Raw genomic sequence first — 20,893 nt, 5'->3', positions numbered from 1 at the left:
TTGGAGGGAAGTGTGTGGAGTAAAAATCGTAGAGGGAGACCAAGAGATGAGTACAGCAAACAGATTCAGAAGTATGTATGTTGCAGTAGTTACTCAGCGATGAAGAGGTTGGCGAAGGACAGAGCAGCATAGAGAGCTACATGAAAGCTGTTTTCGGACTGGAGACCACAACAACAACAGTCTCTTCTGCGAACCAGTAAGCCGGTCGGGAAAAGTAGCCAATTTTTTCACTACAGTAAGAGTTAGTTATAATCAGAACACTCATAAGACAACGGATAAAACTGAATTCTATCATCCGCTATTCTATCCCTCCGTAACAATTATGAATTAGTTTAACTGTACTACTTAAAACGGTCTCTGTTCTGTTATATTTTGCATAATATAAAAGTTCTATTAAAAAGGATCTGCTGCAGTCGCTTGGTATAGTTTCAGATAGTAGGGTATCAAGACAGTTAGAGAATATGTCCGCAAGTCAGAACAATAAGCACGGAATCTTGTTGCCACGGCACTGGCCACAGTATCAGCTACGATGTAGAAAACTGGTCACTGTTTAAACCTTCAGAAAAATGAACGTAGTTTGATTTTTTTTCTTTTTCACTTATAAATATTTGGTGTGATACCTTACGATGCGTAGATTCAAACGTGTAAGTGGTAAGCTTCCATCAATAACAGTGGTTTAGTGAAAACTGCCCCCACCCCTCCTCCCACCGCCCCCTCTCTCCAGTTTCCACTCTCCTTCCCATGCGGCCCTAGGTGTCGTCCTACAACATCAATTTCGGCTCTTAAGCAGAAAAATTTGACGACAGCTGTGACAAATTGACAAAAAACACTACACAGCAGTTGTATGGGAAAGTCATTCCGCACCCATCTTATTTATTTGACCTTGTGCCCTCAGATTTTCCCCATTTCCGCTCTCTATCGAAAAATGTTGAACTTCCTTTGCAAATGAAAATGCGCTTCAAACATGGATCGACATGTTCTTCACCTCAAAACCACGTGATTTCCACAGCCAAGTAATCGGAAAGTTACCCCAGCATTGGCAGAGTGTTGTAAATATTGAAGAACACGTTATTGATGACTGAAGTCTCTGTTATATGCATCTTTGGTGTTTATTAAACTTATGGAAAAACGCTATGAACTTATGCACCAGCCCAATAACATTGCATACATTTCAACCCTACAAAAAAACTTAAGGGTGTGTTAGTAGGAGAGCCTATCGTTCTCAACATCAATTGAAGGAAATACACAATAAAGAAGGCAACGCATTCCAGAGCCCTAGCTGTCGTACAGGCCACTGCTAGTGAATACAAAACGAGCTGCCCATTTTTCACCTTTTACGATGTCCTCCGTCGGTCCTGTCTGATAAGGGCGCCACACTGCATAGCAATACTCTAGCGGAAGACGGACAAGTGTAGTGTAGGCAGTCTCTTTAGTAAACTTGTATCTTCTAATAGTTCTGGCAATAAATTTCGTTCTTTGTTAAGCTTTCCTCACAACATTATGTGTATGATAGCTCCAATTTCAGTTGTTCGTAGTTTTAATTCCTAGGTATTTACGTGAATTAGCAGCCTTTAGATTTGTGTGGTATGTAGTGTAAACGAAATTTAAGAGATTCCCCTTAGTACTCATGATGACCTCACACTTTTCTCTGTTCAGGTCCAATTGCCACTTTTCGCACTATGCAGATATTTTGTTTAAATTATTTTGCAATTGGTTTTGATCTTCTAATGATTTCACTACACGGTAAATGACATCATCGTCTACAAACAACCTAAGATAACTGCTCGGATTGTCTCCTAATCTTTTATATAGATTAGGAACAGCAGGCGACTTATAATATTTCCTTGTGAAATTGATGCTATTTATATAGGAACAACTCTACTGAATTCTACAACAAATGCGCTTGGAATGACTTGAGAGAGTTACAACAGGAAATTACTTTAGTTCTAGATTTAAATTGATCGTTGCCTGAATCCTGTCTGCTTTGTATCGAATTCATCAAAAATCCCAGTAGTTGAAATGGCATGGATATACTAACAAGTTCACAAACTACAACAATTAATCTTATAGTTCACGGCCTGGAGGAAGTAATTATTATCGTTAATTCCCCATTTAAAAGAGCGTTAAAACACAATCAATTTTCATGGCACTTTTTTGTCTCTTTCTTTTCTCTTCCCAAAAACCTCTCATATATTCACTGCGCTTCATCTTCCTCTCTTTTGTCCACTTCTTTCCTGGCTTCTTGTCTTTTGGTGTTTCCTCGAATTTCTGTTTCCTGATTTTTTTTCTGTTTGTTATTTCTTCAGTGGAGATATTTAATTCCTTGAGGTCTTCCATTCCTTTGCCCAGTTACTTTTCACCGTATTACTCATCACTATGTTAAAAATCTTCTTGATCAGCCTATTTTCTTTCGTTCATCCTATATATGCGCCCATAGAATTTAGCCCTTCTTTTTCTGATGTTGTCTGTAACTGTCTCTGTCTGTTTGTACAGTTCTTTTGTCGGTCTTTTTATCAAATCCCCTGTCTCTGAACTTTCTCAGAATTTTCCACTCTTACTTTTCCATTTCCTTGATTTTCGTTCTTCCCCGGATTACTGTCGTTTCTGAGGCATACAAGGATTCTGGTAAGACTACTACTTTGTAATGTCTTAATTTGGCATTAACGGAAATACTTCTTTTGTTGTAATGTTTCCATATAAGTCTGTAAGCTTTTTGCAGCTTTGCAACACTTTCTTGATTGGCTGTCGAGTTTAGTCCTGTTTTCTGCATAATCTCTCCCAGGTACTTGAAACTTTCTACCTGTGCTATCTTTCCATACCTTTTTACCAATGGATTTCTGTCTGTGGATTTTGTGTCCATGTACTGCGTTTTTGCATAATAAATTTGTAGTCCTGTTCCGGCTGCGATTTCATATAGTGTCTCTAGGGCTTCTTTGGCTTCTTTTCTGTTATTTGTTATGATGGCTATATCATTGGCAAAGGCCAGACATTTTATTTTGATGGTTCTATTTTTGTGTCTCCCCATCTTTACCCCATTGACTCCTTTGTCCCATGTCCTGATTATTTTCTCTAAAACTGCTTTAAATAAAATGGGTGACAGGCCATCTCCCTGTCTCTCTCCTGTCTTGAGTTCGAACGGTTCCGAGATCTCTCCCATGAACTTCACTTTGAATTTTGAATTTGTTAATGTCTCCTGGATTAGTTTTCTGGTCTTGTTGTCTACCTTCACTTCTTCCAATGTATTGAAAAGTGTTTGTCCATGGAGTCGTAGGCCTTCTTGAAATCAACAAATGTTATTGTGATGTTTCTGGACTTTCTCGTTGTTAATATTGTTCTCAGACACCAGAAGCGGCAGTAATAATATAGGTACTTGGCACTTGAATATTATTATGTTTCCGGTAAATCTGTCTGTCTTCCATTTATCTTAACTCTATTTTCGTTTTATGGTCAACTAGTAGGAAATAATTTACGTTTACCTATTTTATAGGATCTGCTGCTCATGAAAGGAAAAGGAATCGAAATATCGGCAATGGAAGCGATATGCCGGCCGCGGTGGCCGTGCGGTTCTAGGCGCTGCAGTCCGGAACCGCGGGACTACTACGGTCGCAGGTTCGAATCCTGTCTCGGGCATGGATGTGTGTGATGTCCTTAGGTTACTTAAGTTTAAGTAGTTCTTAGTTCTAGGGGACTGATGACCTAAGATGTAAAGTCCCATAGTGCTCAGAGCCATTTGAACCATTTTGAACCAAGCCATTTGAAGCGATGACGATCATAACAAGAGTGAAGTGTCACGATCAACATCCAATGGTGACACTGAACAATAATCAAAAATACCTCTAACTGTAGCAGTCTCGGTTCCTAATTCTCAGCCAACATTCGAACTAGCTTGTATGTCCAAAGGCGTTTCGGAAGTTGCAATAAAAAGTGACTGCAATGAAAACCATCTGGGTCGTTATATTGGGCTGATTACTCAGATGTCAGTGGAAAAGAAGAAGGAGCTTTTACTAAATCCTTGAATCACTTCAAGGAATCACAATTTTGAAAGTGATGCAAGCCATTTCTAAAAAAAAATTTTATTGTACTTGATTAAATCAATATGCAATGTTGCTAGTATATTCGACTGTGTTTTGTTCCCTCCTGTCACTGACACTGTTGGAGGCATTTTTGGATCATTTATCATTAGGGTATCCACAAAATTCAAGAATGTGCATGAAGGTAGTCGTAAGCATGTCAAACCCCAGCTTCACTTGACAGCGTTAGCTGCAGCAAAAACTTCTCTTGAACATACATCTGTGGACGTGCAACTGCATAAAGTGATCGATGAAAACAGCCAAATATTGTCATGGATTCTCTCTTGTATACTTTTTTTGCTCTATATGCCTCTTAGGGACAAACAGACACATGAAGGTGTTTTATTAGATTTATTGAATTTAAAAACGGATTCTGGCGACGACAAGTTAAGGACTCATCTGGAAAAGTGGCGTCGTCATACTGTTTACACATCACCATCATCAAAAAGAATTCATAATTCGATGTTATTAGGGATAATATAGCCACTATGATGAAAGCAAAGTGAAAATCCGGGAAGAATTTGTAGATTTTGTAGAACGAAAGTCACAGAATGTCTCATCAATCGCCGAAGCATTGACAGTTTGTAGATCAGTAATAGTCTGCCAGCAGAAGCTTGTGTAGTATTTGGCTTCAACGGCTGTTCTACGAGCGCATGCAGAGAGTGGTGTACAAGCCATTTTAGCAAAAAAATATTATCGAATCTAGTATATTCATTGCTAAAATCACAAACTCAACCTTGTGGTGGATGATGCAAATGCAGTGCCGGAAATTAGAAATACTGTTGCCACTGTCAAAGACAATATCAACTTTTTTAGAGAATCGACTACACGCTGGAAAAATGCTTCCAATTCATGCCCAATGTGTGAGACGAGACGGTCTGAAAAATATAAATCCATTAGACTATATACTCAACATTTCCCATAGGTTGCGAGAATTCTGTCTACGGAGGGAAATTATGCGACGAGAAAACCTGCGTATATTAAAATATAAAAAAACTGAAAACCCGCCTCGATTGCGAAAAAAGCACCCAGTGTTAACCTAGGTTTCGGAGTAGATAATTACACCTTTTTCAGAACAATAAAACCCACAAGTGCCTAAAAAGACCTTTGTCAATGATTAAAAGAACACCATAGCTATACATTTATAAACGAAAAAAAAGGAAAACACAAACAGTACATATGTACAAAGTCAAAACCACTACTTAACTTAATGCTGTACGCTTCACCTCACACCCGCCTATGTTCGATGGGCCATGACCCGCCATAAACTGCAGCTCGGTTATTGGGTTCCTGTATACCAAACTGCACAGCTTTTATTAATAATAATGAGCGTATGGCATTGGTGGCCGGGAGACCCCTCGCGGAGCGGTTCGGCAGCCGCTCCACAAGTTCTTTAACGCCACTACTTGCGAGTGAATGAGGATGAAATGATGAAAGACACACAACACCCTGTCATCTCGATGCAGAGAAAAATCCCTGACCCCGCCGGGCATCGGACCCGGTACCCCGTGCGCGGGAAGCGAGAACGCTACCGCAAGACCACAAGCCGCGGACACAGCTTTTATTAATTCACGACAGAATAGGTTAAAACATAACTTGAAAGAAGTGCTTTAGGGTGAGCGAGAAAACTTGATGGTAGAAGAATAGTACCAAAAAGTCCGTAAGTCTCGCGAAGTAGTTATGAGCACATCAGTCAATAGTCCATATAGCAATCTGTAATCCAGTCCAGTAGAGAACAGTCAGGTTCGAGTAGGACGTCCAGAGGATGACGTCAACAATCTTGGACACTGCTTTTAAGGGCATTCTGGTCCCTAGCTGACGGGCCAGGTAATTCGCCGAGAGCGCTGCGTGTTCTGAGTACGGGTGACAAAATCGGGCCGACCAGGGTGGACGAGCGATTCTAGGCGCTACAGTCTGGAACCGCGCGACCGTTACGGTCGCAGGTTCGAATCCTGCCTCGGGCATGGATGTGTGTGGTGTCCTTAGGTTAGCTAGGTTTAAGTAGTTCTAAGTTCTAAGGGACTGATGACCTCAGAAGTTAAGTCCCACAGTGCTCAGCCATATGAACCATTTTTTGAACAAAATCGGACGTGTATGTGGCATTCATCTGAAATCGGAAAGCGGACATGTGTGGTGGGCTCTTTGTGTTGCCTGACAAATTTACGAAATCACTGTTAAGGATTTGATCACAGCTAAATATTTGTGACAAGCAAGACCATAAAACTGATTTCTGCTCGTTTCATATACGGCTATTTACGCTGCGCTCTTAAGTTCCTACCAAACGACACCCTCGAAAATCGCGACATATTCCGAATAAACAGCAAATTATTAGCGAGAAGTAAGATTATAAACATGGTTGCCCCTCGTTTTACTCTCATCAGTTTAAGCTGTACTCTTAGGGTCCTGCCTAACCACACCACCAGAAATCGCGACATATTCGAAAACACACAGCCAAATACACACATCAAAAAAAGTTTCGCATCACCTCGATTCCGAGAGTTCCGGAACCTGTACAGAAAATTTGAATATAGATCAACATGAACATCATTTCCGCTCTTTTTACTGCTCATGAAAACCACACATTGCATGTTGTACCATCACAGAGCGGGACTTTTAGAGGTGGTGGTCCAGATTGCTGTACACACTGGTACCTCTAATACGTCCTCTTGCAGTGATGCATGCGTGTATTCGTGCGGCATACTATCCACAAGTTCATCAAGGCGCTTTTGGTCCAGAGTGTCCCACTCCTCAACGGTTATTCGGCGTAGATCCCTCAGAGTGGTTGGTGGGTCACGTCGTCCATAGACAGCCCTTTTCAATCCATCCCAGGCATGTTCAATAGGGTTCATGTCTGGAGAACATGCTGGCCACTCTAGTCGAGCGATGTCGTTATCCTGAAGGAAGTCATTCACAAGATGTGCACGATGGCGGCGTAAATTGTCGTCCATGAATACGAATGCCTCGCCAATATGCTGCCGATATGGTTGCACTATCGGTCGGAGGATGGCATTCACGTATCGTACAGCCGTTACGGCGCCTTCCATGTTCACCAGAGGCGAATGTCGGCCGAACATAACATCAACCCAAAACAGCAGGAAGCCTCCACCTTCCTGTACTCGCTGGACAGTGTGTCTAAGGCGTTCAGCCTGACCGGGTTGCCTCCAAACACGTCTCCGACGATTGTCTAGTTGAAGGCATACGCGACACTCATCGATGAAGAGAACGTGGTGCCAATCCTGAGCGGTCCATTGCCCATGTTGTTCGGCCTATCTGTACCGCGCTGCTTGGTGTAGTGGTTGCAAAGATGGACCTCGGGAGTGAAGTTGCGCATCATGCAGCCTACTGCGCACAGTTTGAGGCGTAACACGACGTCCTGTGGCTGCACGAAAAGCATTATTCAACATGGTGGCTTTGTTGTCAGGGTTACTCCGAGCCATAAACTGTGGGCAGCGGTCATCCACTGCAGTAGTAGCCCTTGAGGGGGGGGGGGGGGGGCTGTGCGAGGCATGTCAACAATTCCTCTCTCTCTGTATCTCTTCCGTAACCGAACAACATCGCTTTGGTTCACTCCGAGACGCTTGGACAACACTTCCCTTGTTAAGAGCTCTTCCTGGCACTAAGCAACAACGCGGATTCGATCGAACTGCGGTATTGACCGTCTAGGCATGGTTGAATTACAGACAACACGAGCCGTGTACCTCCTTCCTGGAAGAATGACTGGAACTGATCGGCTGTCGGAACCCCTCCGTCTAATAGGCGCTGGTCATGCGTTGTTGTTTACATCTTTGGGCGGGTTTGGTGACATCTCCGAACAGTCAAGGGGACTGTGTCTGTGATACAATATCCACAGTCAACATCTCTCTCCAGGAGTTATGGGAACCAGGGTGATGCAAAACTTTGATGTGTGTATAGGTGACAAGAAAGAATATGTACATCGTTGCTGCTCATTTTACTTAAGAAAAGTTTAAGCTACACTCTTAGATTCCTGCCGATGCATACCCTCGTAAATCGCGATATACGGGTTCGGAAAAAAAGGTCAAACATTTGGGACAATAAGGAACATAAATGCCACTGTTAATTGTTTCGGTCGCAACAACTTCATCTTTCGTTCTTTAGTCAAAGTGAAGTCACAAACTGGAAGGAACTCATAACTTAGAGAGCACACACTTTTACATCGAGTACTGCAGAACATACTTTTGTTATGAAAATAAGGAACTCCCAGAATGGGTTACAAACGTAAAGAAAGAAGAAAAATCATTTTTTCCGTTTTCCGTCGTCCTTAATAGCTTCAAAATTCGTGGAGTTATGTTCCGTCTTTGCAACTATCCGCAGGGACTGATGATCTAGTGGTTTTGTCCCTTTAATCATCCATCCAACTATCCATACTACATTTTCTTAAAACTTTTACAAATGATGTGTTATTAACTGGATTGAGTAGGGAGGGTTGCTAGGGTAGCCCATGCAGTTGTGCAAAGCCATTGTGCCAGAGAGGTGTGGTGGTTAGCACACCTACCTAGTGGGCAAGGGACGTGTGTTCGAATCCTGGCCGTGGTACAAATTTCCTTCCGTTACTTCAGTCTCCCTATATACGTCAGAGATGTTGGAGACTTGAAAAGGAGTTTGGAACCATATAGTTTCCTTTGCTTTTGAAGATTTGTTGAACAGAATGGACAGTGTCTCAGGAAGAGATTATAAGACGAACAGCCACAAAAGAAAACTGGAATAATTGTGTGTTGGCGGTTAAAATCAGGTGATGATGAGGAAACTAACTTAGGAAATGAGACGCTTTTTGCTATTCGGATGGAATAGTCACTGACGATGGCAGAAGTATCGAGGTTAGAAAATGCAGACTGACAACAGCATAAAAATGTGCCTGTTGTGGAGAAACGTGTTAGCATTCATTATAAACGTGATTATTATGAAGCCTCTTCTGAAAGTATTTGTCCGGAGAGTAGCGTTGCATGAAAATCAAACGTGGGCGATAAAAACTACAGACAAGAAGTGAACAGAGGCTTTTGAAATTTGATGCTACAGAAGAATGCAGAAGACAAAAAAGAGTAGATTGGATAATTAATGGAGGTATAACTTCGAAATGAGGAGAAAACAACTATTTGTTGCGGCAAGGTCTTTTCACGAAATTTCAAGCACAACTTTCTCCTCCGAATATGATAATATTTTGTTGATTCCAACCTCCAGAGGGAATGTTAATCGGTTGAGTAGTAGGTTGAAAGTGCTTATATGAACCGTCTGCCAAGCACTTACGTGGGAATTGCAGAGTATTCGTGTAGACGCCAGTGTAGGTGACGACTTCACTAAAGGAACAGATAGGCTGGTAGATCACACCGTAAAGCAGCAAGGAATAGTTAGTTGGGTAGTGAAGGGGAGTAGGGAAACGAGGAAGGGGGTGGGACAGTGCTTTAATACAAAAAACTGATAGGAATGGATAAAGGTGTAGTAGTGACGCAGATATGAAAAGCACAAGGCAGGCTGTCGTGGTGAGCTACATCAAACCAGTCTCAAACTTACGTACTCAGATACAGTAGAAAGAGAAAAACGGCATACAAATTTCGAAAAGTGACGACTTAAAGAAAGTAAGATGAATTGGAGGCTTACCTGTCAGTGAAATGCGCAAAGTCAGAGACAAGGATTTTATTGATGAGTCCGACATCTTTCACCATGAGACAAGGCGTCATCATAAGGTAGAATCCTCCGAAAGGCACGTCGCCGAGCTCCTGGTATATCCTTTGGATACATGTGGGCAGCGACTCCTGGGCAAAGAGGGCGCGACGAGCACTTCCGAAGAGGAGTTCACTTTTCACGCACGGAACGCCGAGTCTCTTCCAGTAGTTATTCACAGACGACAAGTATACACACAACAGAGCAATAACCACTGTTAAAATCAAGAGCGTTGTCCACAAACTGTCTGACCACAACATCTTTACAAGTTTTACCAATAGACGACGAACTGTAGCACGCAAGACGTTGCAACTCTTCGAGCTGATGTGCACTTGCCCTCTCGCCAGTTACTTGACAGTAGAGGTACCGCTGCTGCATAAGCAACCCACTACATAGCAGCTGAGAGGTCACAGCTTTCTCGGTGTATCACAGATGCGGTCGGAGTACCAGTCTGTGTTGTCACCGATGCCCCAGAGAAGCCGTGCGGCCGCCAGCACGTGGTGTGTGTATCGTCGATGCTGGTGGGCTCCGCCATTGCAGACGGTATCTAGCCCTGCACCGCGTGTGCACTGCGCACCTCCTGGGCGGACACTGGCGCCTCTCTCTGCTAACTCGCAGATAACGACACATCATGTAATCCGACCTTGCTCTTACGCAACAGCTGTCTGTCTCCTGACAGGCAGGGCTGTTATTGTAGGCTTTACCCGACGACTGAAGCCTCTTCATTGCTGCATAACTGCTGCAACCTACATCCACTTGAACCAGCGTACCGAATTAAAGGCTCGGTGTCTCTCTATAGTTTTTTACCCCCACCCTAGACCTCCCTCCCCCCGCGCCCTCGTTTTCCTCCAATAGAAACTGACGCATCTGCTATGTCTCAGAATTTGACCTATCAACCAATCCCTTCTTTTATTCAAACTGAGCCATAACGATCCTTTCTCTCCATTTGATTTAGTACTTCTTATTTAGTTTTATTTATCTATTTAGTTGCATATCAACAATTTTAACCGCAGTATGAGTACGTCAAGAAATAATTTACAGAAAATTCAATAGTATATAAATGGAGAGAAAAATACGGTCGTATAAAGAAAAATATAGGAATATGTAAGACAAAACAAACGCTACAACAAAGTGAAAGCTTCATAAGTTAGGGAAAACCACTGTCAATTTGCCTCTTATAACTATATAACACTGGGTCATAGTGGATATAACTTCTTGTTGGTATGAAAAATTGCTGTCGTTCTGTCTTAGGGCTATATTTTCGGACCTTATGCTGGAAGAGCCGTTCCTTTCTTTATTTATGTAAGCCCCCAGACAGTCTTTAAGAGAGTCTTTAAATTTCTGATGCCTATTATAGCTATAAGAGACTATGACGTGACCCACCCTGAGATAGTAACAAAATCGTTCAAATGGCTCTAAGCACTATGGGACTTAACATCTGAGGTCATCAGTCCCCCAGACTTAGAACTACGTACACCTAACTAACCTGAGGACATCAGACACATCCATGCCCGAGGCAGGATTCGAACCTGCGACCGTAGCAGCCGCGTGGTTCCGGACTGAAGCAAACATCTCGGTGACGATCGTGACAGGACGGAAATTGTGGACACTAATGAAGCTATAAAAGAAAGTCATTGACAAAAACCAAGACATACAAGTCGAGAAGATACGTCCCAAAGAAAGGAGACATCCGGAAGAAAGAAGACGCAAGTAAGAAGACGAAATGAAAGCTGTTAACGAATGCTCAAGAAAAGAAGAAGAAGCCTCTAGGGGGGTGGGGGGGGGGGGGGCAGAGAGGGTTTCTTTGTACAGGTGTGGTCTTTCCGAGTCGAAGCATCGCGCGATCGGCAACAACGAGCAGTCGCCCACACCACGAGGTGATGCCGCAGCGGCTTGCAGCTGACACAGAGCTACTCGCAGCCAACATAGTATTGCGAGACAACCGTAGCACATAGTCGCCCAGAATCAGTACTGATCAACAGCCTCGCAGTGACTCATCCCAGCGTAGATAACAAATAAATGTGGTGAATGTCCTTTAAAAGGCGTGGGCGATCGTGGTGGCACTGTTTCGCGGGTTACTGAGAGCAAACTCAGTCGATGCGGTTTATATGCATTAACTGGTTCAAATCTCTCTGAGCACTATGGGACTTAACTTCTGAGGTCATCAGTCCCCTAGAACTTAGAACTACGCAAACCTAACTAACCTAAGGACATCACACACATCCATGCCCGAGGCAGGATTTGAACCTGCGACCGTAGCGATACATTAACCGGTACAAGCAGCTGTTATGCTATTATAATGAATAAATTGTTAGATGGATCCTAAATTTAATACAAGATTTAGTCAACATAATAATTTACTGTGGAAGCTCTGTCATCACTGCCAGACTGATACCATATGGTGAAGGAGATTAAGGAAATGTTAGTGGCCAGTGAGAGAGAAATTAATGATAAAATAAACGTAACAAATAATAAAATAGATAATGGTGGGAATTTAAGGAGATAGGACCTGGACAAACTGAAGGAACCATAGGTTGTACAGAGTTTCAGGGAGATCATAAGGGAACAATTGACAGGAATGGGGGAAAGAAATACAGTAGAAGAAGAATGGGTAGCTTTGAGGAATGAAATAGTGAAGGCAGCAGAGGATCAAATAGGTAAAAAGAAGAGGGCTAATAGAAATCCTTGGGTAACAGAAGAAATATTGAATTTAATTGATGAAAGGAGAAAATATAAAAATTCAGCAAGTGAAGCAGGCAAAAAGGAATACAAACGTCTCAAAAATGAGATCGACAGGAAGTGCAAAATGGCTAAGCATGGATGGCTAGAGGATAAATGTAAGGATGTAGAGGCTTATCTCATGCGGGGTAAGATAGCTACTGCCTACAGGAAAATTAAAGAGAGCTTTGGACAAAAGAGAACCACTTGCATGAATATCAAGAGCTCAGATGGAAACCCAGTTCTAAGCAAAGAAGGGAAAGCAGAAAGGTGGAAGGAGTATATAGAGGGTCTATACAGGGGCGATGTTCTTGGTGACAATATTATGGAAATGGAAGAGGAGGTAGATGAAGATGAAATGGAAGATATGATAATGCGTGAAGAGTTTGACAGAGCACTGAAAGACCTCAGCCGAAACAAGGCCCCGGGAGTAGACAACATTCCATTAGAACTACTGACAGCCTTGGGAGAGCCGGTCCTGACAAAACTCTACCATCTGGTGAGCAAGATGTATGAGACAGGCGAAATTCCCTCAGACTTCAAGAAGAATATAATAATTCCACTCCCAAAGAAAGCAGGTGTTGACAGATGTGAAAATTACCGAACTATCAGTTTAATAAGTCACAGCTGCAAAATACTAACGCGAATTCTTTACAGACGAATGGAAAAACTGGTAGAAGCAGACCTCGGGGAAGATCACTTTGGATTCCGTAGAAATGTTGGAACACGTGACGCATTACTGACCCTACGACTTATCTTAGAAGAAAGATTAAGGAAAGGCAAACCTACGTTTCTAGCATTTGTAGACTTAGAGAAAGCTTTTGACAATGTTGACTGGAATACTCTCTTTCAAATTCTAAAGGTGGCAGGGGTAAAATACAGGGAGCGGAGGGCTATTTACAATTTGTACAGAAAGCAGATGGCAGTTATAAGAGTCGAGGGACATGAAAGGGAAGCAGTGGTTGGGAAGTGAGTGAGACAGGGTTGTAGCCTCTCCCCGTTGCTATTCAATCTGTATATTGAGCAAAAAGTGAAGGAAACGAAAGAAAAGTTCGGGGTAGGTATTAAAATCCATGGAGAAAAAATAAAAACTTTGAGGTTCGCCGATTACATTGTAATTCTGTCAGAGACAGTAAAGGACTTGGAAGAGCAGTTGAACGCAATGGACATTGTCTTGAAAGGAGGGTGTAAGATGAACATCAACAAAATCAAATCAAGGATAATGGAATGTAGTCGAATTAAGTCGGGTGATGCTGCGGGAATTAGATTAGGAAATAAGACACTTAAAGTAGTAAAGGAGTTTTGGTATTCGGGATGACTGTCGAAGTAGAGAGGATATAAAATGTAGACTGGCAACGGCAAGGAAAGCGTTTCTGAAGATGAGAAATTTGTTAACATCGAATATAGATTTAAGTGTCAGGAAGTCGTTTCTGAAAGTATTTGTATGGAGTGTAGCCATGTATCGAAGTGAAACATGGGCGATAAATAGTTTAGACAAGAAGAGAATAGAAGCTTTCGAAACGTGATGCTACAGAAGAATGCTGAAGATTAGATGGGTTGATCACGTAACTAATGAGGAGGTATTGAATAGAATTGGGGAGAAGAGGAGCTTGTGGCCAACTTGACTAGAAGAAGGGACCTGTTGGTAGGACATGTTCTGAGGCATCAAGGGATCACCAATTTAGTACTGGACGGCAGAGTGGAGGGTAAAAATCGTAGAGGGAGAGCAAGAGATGAATGCACTAAGCAGATTCACCGGGAAGGATGTGGGCTGCCGTGGGTATTGGGAGATGAAGAGGCTTGCACAGGATAGAGTAGCATGGAAAGCTGCATCAAACCAGTCTCAGGACTGAAGACGACAATAACAACAACATGGTTTTCAAGAAGTAAATAATCGTTTAGCCACAGGCCTTAAAGAGGTGAACGCTATATTAACCAATAGTAGCAATGAAATACGTTCAAAGATGGTACTAGTTAATAATGAGGTAACTAAGGCAATGAAAAGTCGGAGACTCATATCACAGAAACAAGATTTGAAACGGAGGCGGTTAAGAACTGGATCGCAACTTTATAGGTTGGACGAACACACTCAAGAATCCCGCAACAGTAAAGAGCAAATCTAAAAAGATAGATAAATAGTCTGTGGAACTATACACTTTGAAATTAAAGTCCCATGAAGAAGCAAACGAAAGATTTAATAAAGGTCAACAGTTTACTGAGGATCAGTTAAAAAAATTGCTGGAGAAAATCATGGTATCTTGGGGTAATTATGAAGCTGTTAATGGGAAAAGGCAAGAGGAAAAGTTCAAGGAAGTAGAAGATGCGGTAGAACAGTTGCAGGGTAAAGTATAAAACATTAGAATTCAACGGGAAAGTTCCATAACAGGTGTAGAGCGCGTCCGAGTGCAATTCAAAAATGATATTCGATCATCAGCACACGGATAGGGTGACAGAGTAGGCACTGGAGGTTCCGAGGACAATAAAGAAAGTTCTGAGGTATTCCGCCCTAAATCCCGAGAGTATACTAAACTTCCTAGTCCCTTATACGTAAGCTTGAGTGGAATGATAAATAGTGATAAGGAAGCTACAAGCGTAACACGACAATGGCTAGAGGAAAGTCGGTTTGAAAGTAGGAATGATATGACGAAGCGATTCCAAACATTCAGGCCGGGTATTGGAATACACATTTGAATCAGCTTTCCCGTCCTGGTGGGTTATTTGATGGGTGAAGCCTCCGAATGGGCAGTTTTAAATAGAACAGAATTTACTAGTTGGCTTGAGGTCTGTAGGCTAAATGTTGGTCTACAGTAGAACACCAAAATCTATTTAGAGAACTGACAGACCTGTCCCTAAGGACGAAAATGGGGAGCTTATCGTAAGTATTTTGAGTGGCATATAAATAAGATAAAACTATTAGACAAACAGATAAAAGATAAATGATGGGAGTATTGATTAATTGCCTGCCAATCCAACGAAGAGAAAAGATGGTTGGTAAGGATGTAGGCAAGATAAACGAAATTTTAACACGTCTAGAACAATAATATGGTTTAGAGAAAGAGAAAGAAGATGAATGTCTCGCAGGAATAAATATGGATTACAGGAGAACTGAGGAAATGGGAAAAGGGATTCACAGGTAGTAAATAGTCAACACAGCGAGAAAAAAAGGGCAAAGTTCAGCGAAAACCAAAACAAGAATGTTTTTAACAATGACATGCAGTATCGCTGGAATTCAAACAAACAACAGTGTTCAGTGAGGGTGTAATATCTGAACAGGCAGAAAACGACGAAGGTCCCACAGGAGGGACCAATTTGCGGGTCAACAGTAAACAGTTCTCGGCCCAAAACATTATGAACACAGACCTTAGGATAGGAACAAGAGTTGCGGTAAGAGTTATTGGAAGAAAGGGAAATGGACACAGGAAGTGAGACTATCAAACCTATAATAACTGGGTACGTGGGGAGAAAAGTTGTGGAAATAGTCCTGGATTCAGGCAGTGATACATCTGTGTTGAACAAGGAATTGCTGATCAAGGAAGACGCCAGGGCAAGTACTCATCAGGCTCACTCAGTAAAAGGGGTACATATTATAGATGTTATAGGATCACGGGCGTAAGAGGAAAACCTATGAAGGAAGAAGTTTTGTTAACCTTTTCAACTGATAATTTGACATGTATCATAAATTTCAGTTATTCCACATCTAAACGTTTCAATGCTGTTGGGACTAGACCCTATCTAGAAGTACCAGGACTTATTAGATTTTGCTAGAAAAAAGTTAGTGCTGTCTACTATGAATTCGATAGTTGATATTCTCTTTCTAGGAACTAAGCTGACTGAACAAATAGAAAACCGAGTAATGATATTCACACGTTCGAGGAAGGTAGAACCTTCAGAAAAGAGCAACATTCAACATAACCAAGAGTTAGAGGATAGTGAAATAGATAAAATCTGGTACTGTATAAGGGTACGAGTGTGAATTAAAAATAAAGGAAGATAAACCGTCCTTTGTTGAGTCTTATGCGATATCGTTCTCACTAAGGGGACCTGCCAACTAGGAGATTTGTAGAATGGTGCATCAAGGTGTGACTGAACGGTCATCTAGTCCATACGACAATCCCTTGTCTAACGAAGAAGTTCGAGCCGGCCGCAGTAGAAGATCGGTTCTAGGCGCTTCAGTCGGGAACCGCGCGACCGCTACGGTCACAATTTCGAATCCTGCCTCGGGCATTGATGTGTGTGATGTCCTTAGATTAGTTATGTTTAAGTAGTTCTAAGTTCTAGAGGACTGATGATCTCAGATGTTAAGTCCCATAGTGCTCAGAGCTATTTGAAGAAGTTCGCATAGTTCTAGATGCCTGCACTCTTAATCAATATACTGAAACGGAAGGAGATAGACCAATTCCAATCGAAGAAATACTAGTCAGATTAGATGGAGTACGATACATAAGCCCCATGGATCTGACCTCTGGATACTGGCGGGTCCTCCTCCACATTAATTCAAAACCTGTCGCAGCTTTCGTGTTCGAAGGAAGATTCTACCGATATATAATATTGCTCTTTGAGTTAAATGTATCTGTCAGTGTTTTTATGAGAGCCTTAGACCCTTCTCTGGGAGCACACTTTTCACAGAAGATAACAGTGTATTTAGATGATGTCCTAATTATTACGCGAACTTGGTGCGAACATTTAAAGCTATTAGAGGAAGTGTTGGACAAAGTCCTAAAAAATGGTATCACTATAAAACTGAGTACATCCTCATTTGGGGTACCCGAAGCTAAGAATTTAGGGCATATTGCGAGTAGTAAGGGTATCAAAGCAGACCCAAGTAAAATCGAGACCATTATAACATGCCCCTACCCAACATCTAGAAAGCAAATGAAATCCTTTCGAGCCATTATCGGTTTCTATAGAAGATATATTCCAGGGTTTAGTACGGTACAATCAGATACCATGAATTCGCTGTAGCAAAATACTGGATGGAAATGGGATGATGGGGAAAAGAAGCCTTTTTGCAATATTACGGCAGCTATAGCGAATGCCAACCTTTTGCACCATCCTAGGATGGATGAGGTATCCAAAATGTCATCTGATGCCTGCGACTGCGGCGTTGCCTGTGAGATATTTCGAGGGGATTTCGAAAACTCTGGTAACCATATAAGTATAGCATGTGCCAGCCGAGTGTTGGTAGAACATGAAATAAACTGCACCGTTACAGAACACGACTTTAGCTATCGTTTGCGGCTTCGAAAGATTTCGATACTTATTAGTTAGGCAGAAAAGTGTAATATATACTGATCATAAAGTGTTATGTTTACTTACGAACAGTAAACTCCTACAACAACGTTTAAAAAAGTGAATACCTTTCCTCCAAGAATTTGATTTTGAGACTGTTTATGTAGAAGGAGATAAAAATGTAGAGACAGATGCCCTCTCGCTTGCCGATGGAATTATACACCTATCATCGATAAAGGCCAATGATAAAGAGTTTCATATCTGTTTTTTAAGTTGCAAAGTTAAAGACAAACGGAAAAGCAACTGTCAAAGGAATATTCGATGCACAAAGAACAGACCCTTATTTGAGGAAATCATTCACGCCTTGAGAAATCGGAGTTGGTATCAGGAGCAGAGTGGTCGTTGGTGTATATTTCAAGGTGTACTGTGCTGGAGAGATAACGTGAAATAAAATATGAGGAGGAGTTTTGTTCTTTCCCATATAGTGAAACAACTAATTCTTTACATACACAATGGCTATCGCCATTTTGGCATTAAAAATGTTTATTACACATTAATAAATATTATTATTGTAAGAACTTAAGTAGGTTTATCCAGGTCACAATTAGGCCGTATATAGTTTGCCAAAGGGCGAAATATTTTAACTGGCAAGGTAAAATACACTATATCCGATTATTCCTAAAGGAATTCGTGACTTGTGTGCGGAAGATTTCTACGGGCCAATCCCGAAGGGACGAGGTGGTGCAGAGTACAATGTTTGTCATATTGGAATGCTGGTCTAAATTCGTATACCTCTACCCATTAAGGGCTGCAACAACTCAGCGTTATGCGGTGTTTAAAGATCGATTATTTCGAAAAATATCATGCCCCTCATCGCATACGACCTGACAACGGTAGGCAGTTTACAGGAAAGATGTTTACTCAATTCTTGAAAGATTATAGAATTAAACAGGAAAAGAAATTAAACAAGTAACGATCTCGAAATTTCATTCTCAGGGGAACATGGCCGACAGGTAATGAAAGAGATAGCGGGTTGTGTAGAATACATTGTGCACACATGCATATGAAGTGGGTTGAGTACTCAAAAGACTTTGAGACCCTGATGAACGAATTACCCCATATAAGTACGGGGTTTGCTCCACTGAAAGTGTTGGGTGGGCATGTGACAGGAGAAAAAATGGTTCAAATGGCTCTGGGCCCTATGGGACTTAACATCTGTGGTCATCAGTCCCCTAGAAGTTAGAACTACTTAAATGTAACTAACCTAAGGACATCACACACATCCATGCCCGAGGCAGGATTCGAACCTGCGACCGTAGCGGTCGCGCGGTTCCGGACTGAGCGCCTAGAACCGCCAGACCACAGCGGCCGGCATGTGACAGGAAAACCACTATTACGTAGGCTAACGTGGCCTCCTCAGACACAAGGGAATGTAAACATAATACAAGCAATGGACCAAAGAATTACTGAACCAAGATTAAAGAAACACAATAAATTAGCGTACTTGCCGGAATTCAATATTGGGGACTTGGTCACGGTTAAAGCCCACGGGCATAGCTCAAAATACAAGAAAAAGATCAAGAAATTTTAGGTGGGGAACCAAGGTCCATGAGAGATAGTTGAAACCAAACACCCCAAGACTGTAGTACTTAAAGACACTATTACTGTAGAGAACAAAGGCCTATATGACATAGAACACATATGTAAATGTCGATTACTGCAATAGAAGCAAGGAACAAATAAGGTAAATGTAAAGAAAATGGGAAGGATAGAAAGACAACTAATATTCTAATGGTACTTATAGCGTATATGAGATTAGTGGGCCCTATTAGGGCAAAATGCGACAAACACTGTAAAAGACGTAAAAACAAGAAGTTTATATCATCAAACAAGAACAGATACAAGTGATGGTATTATAACCAGCGTAGTAGACAGTACAACTGCCAGTTTGTGGTGCACATTCAGATTTACAAATTAAAAGAAAAAGAGAACAGGTAAAATGGTTCCAGGTTTTCAGGAAACGTAAGAAAAAATTGGCCGTGCCAGTTACTGAAATAAAGGAAGTGGAAGCGTAATCCCGATTGTGACATTGTTGGCTAAGATCGTCTCTATAAAAGAGGGACATAAAGAAAGGACTTCTAAAAGGACAAATGTCGGAAATAATTTATGAATTAGCTTGCGAGAAAATTCCCTCACTAGTTGTAATGCAGATGATGAGTGTACGATCTACAGCTTAGGAGTGGACCTACAGTGATAGTGTATAGTTTAAGCACGAGAAGTAGGTGTGCGTAGCTTTGCTCTAAATAATACGGCCAAAATTGATCAACCGAAGTTACATATTTTACGAGAAGTGATGTAGATCCGATCATTCGGTTCTGATTGTATGTATTTTAGTGGTTAAGCGCAGAAAAAGTTTCTCACTGTAGTGAGTTATTGGTATTAGCTATGGGAATGTCGCAGATAAGCGGTTCCCATGATATGTTTTGCTTAAGCAAACTGCTTTGTACGGACAGGAAATATGTCGGTAGTGGTCAAATAGCTGACCCTAGAAAAACTAATTTACTATAAACTTGTAACATAAGCACAGAAATCCGCAAACAGTCATGAGAGGCTATGAGGCTGTAAGTGTTAGCAGTTACAATGAACAGACGCTATCGTTAACAGTCATTAAAAAGAAGACGATATCGTGGTTCATTAACCAGAATACTACTATAATTTTCCAACCTAAAGGTAGCTTAAGAATTGTCAATGTCATACTCCATTAATAATGGAAAACAGTTAATTGAATGTAATAATTAGAACCACATAATCTAGTACCCTTAAGATCCTGGGCATCTTGCAACGATTTCCTCGAAGCCAAACTGCTTAGTTATAAATGTTACGAAGAACTATTAGCCTGAGGTGTAAGCTAACAGTATGCACCTAACTGCTTCCATGAGACATTCAGTAAAGACACTTTCCGTATGGATCAAAAGAGTAAAATGCAGGTCATGACATAAACTCGCAATGAATAGTATGTAATAACTCATTATTAGTGAATAATTTATGTCATTAGAAAATGTTTTACGCCCTTTTTTAATACAAGCACTTCGTAAAAACGTGTGTAAGACAAGGATGTAGCCTTTCGCCCCTACTGTCCAATCTGTACATCGAGGAAGCAATGACGGAAATAAAAGAAAGGTACAGGAGTGGAATTAAAA

General features: G+C 41.5%; 1 protein-coding gene across 1 annotated transcript in view; it reads right to left on the bottom strand.

Moving 5' to 3' along the window:
• LOC124788040 (probable cytochrome P450 6a13) overlaps nt 1-10,326 on the bottom strand; it is a 102,819-nt gene extending 92,493 nt beyond the window's left edge. The window contains exon 1 of the mRNA XM_047255098.1: nt 9,684-10,326. Coding sequence (XP_047111054.1) covers nt 9,684-10,006 — 323 coding nt within the window. The 5' untranslated portion in view covers nt 10,007-10,326. The remainder of the gene's footprint in view (nt 1-9,683) is intronic.
• Nucleotides 10,327-20,893: the final 10,567 nt, after the last annotated feature.

The sequence above is a fragment of the Schistocerca piceifrons genome, chromosome 3, assembly GCF_021461385.2.
Source record: "Schistocerca piceifrons isolate TAMUIC-IGC-003096 chromosome 3, iqSchPice1.1, whole genome shotgun sequence".
NCBI lineage: Eukaryota > Metazoa > Arthropoda > Insecta > Orthoptera > Acrididae > Schistocerca > Schistocerca piceifrons.
This window is presented reverse-complemented; position numbering and strand designations above follow the sequence as displayed.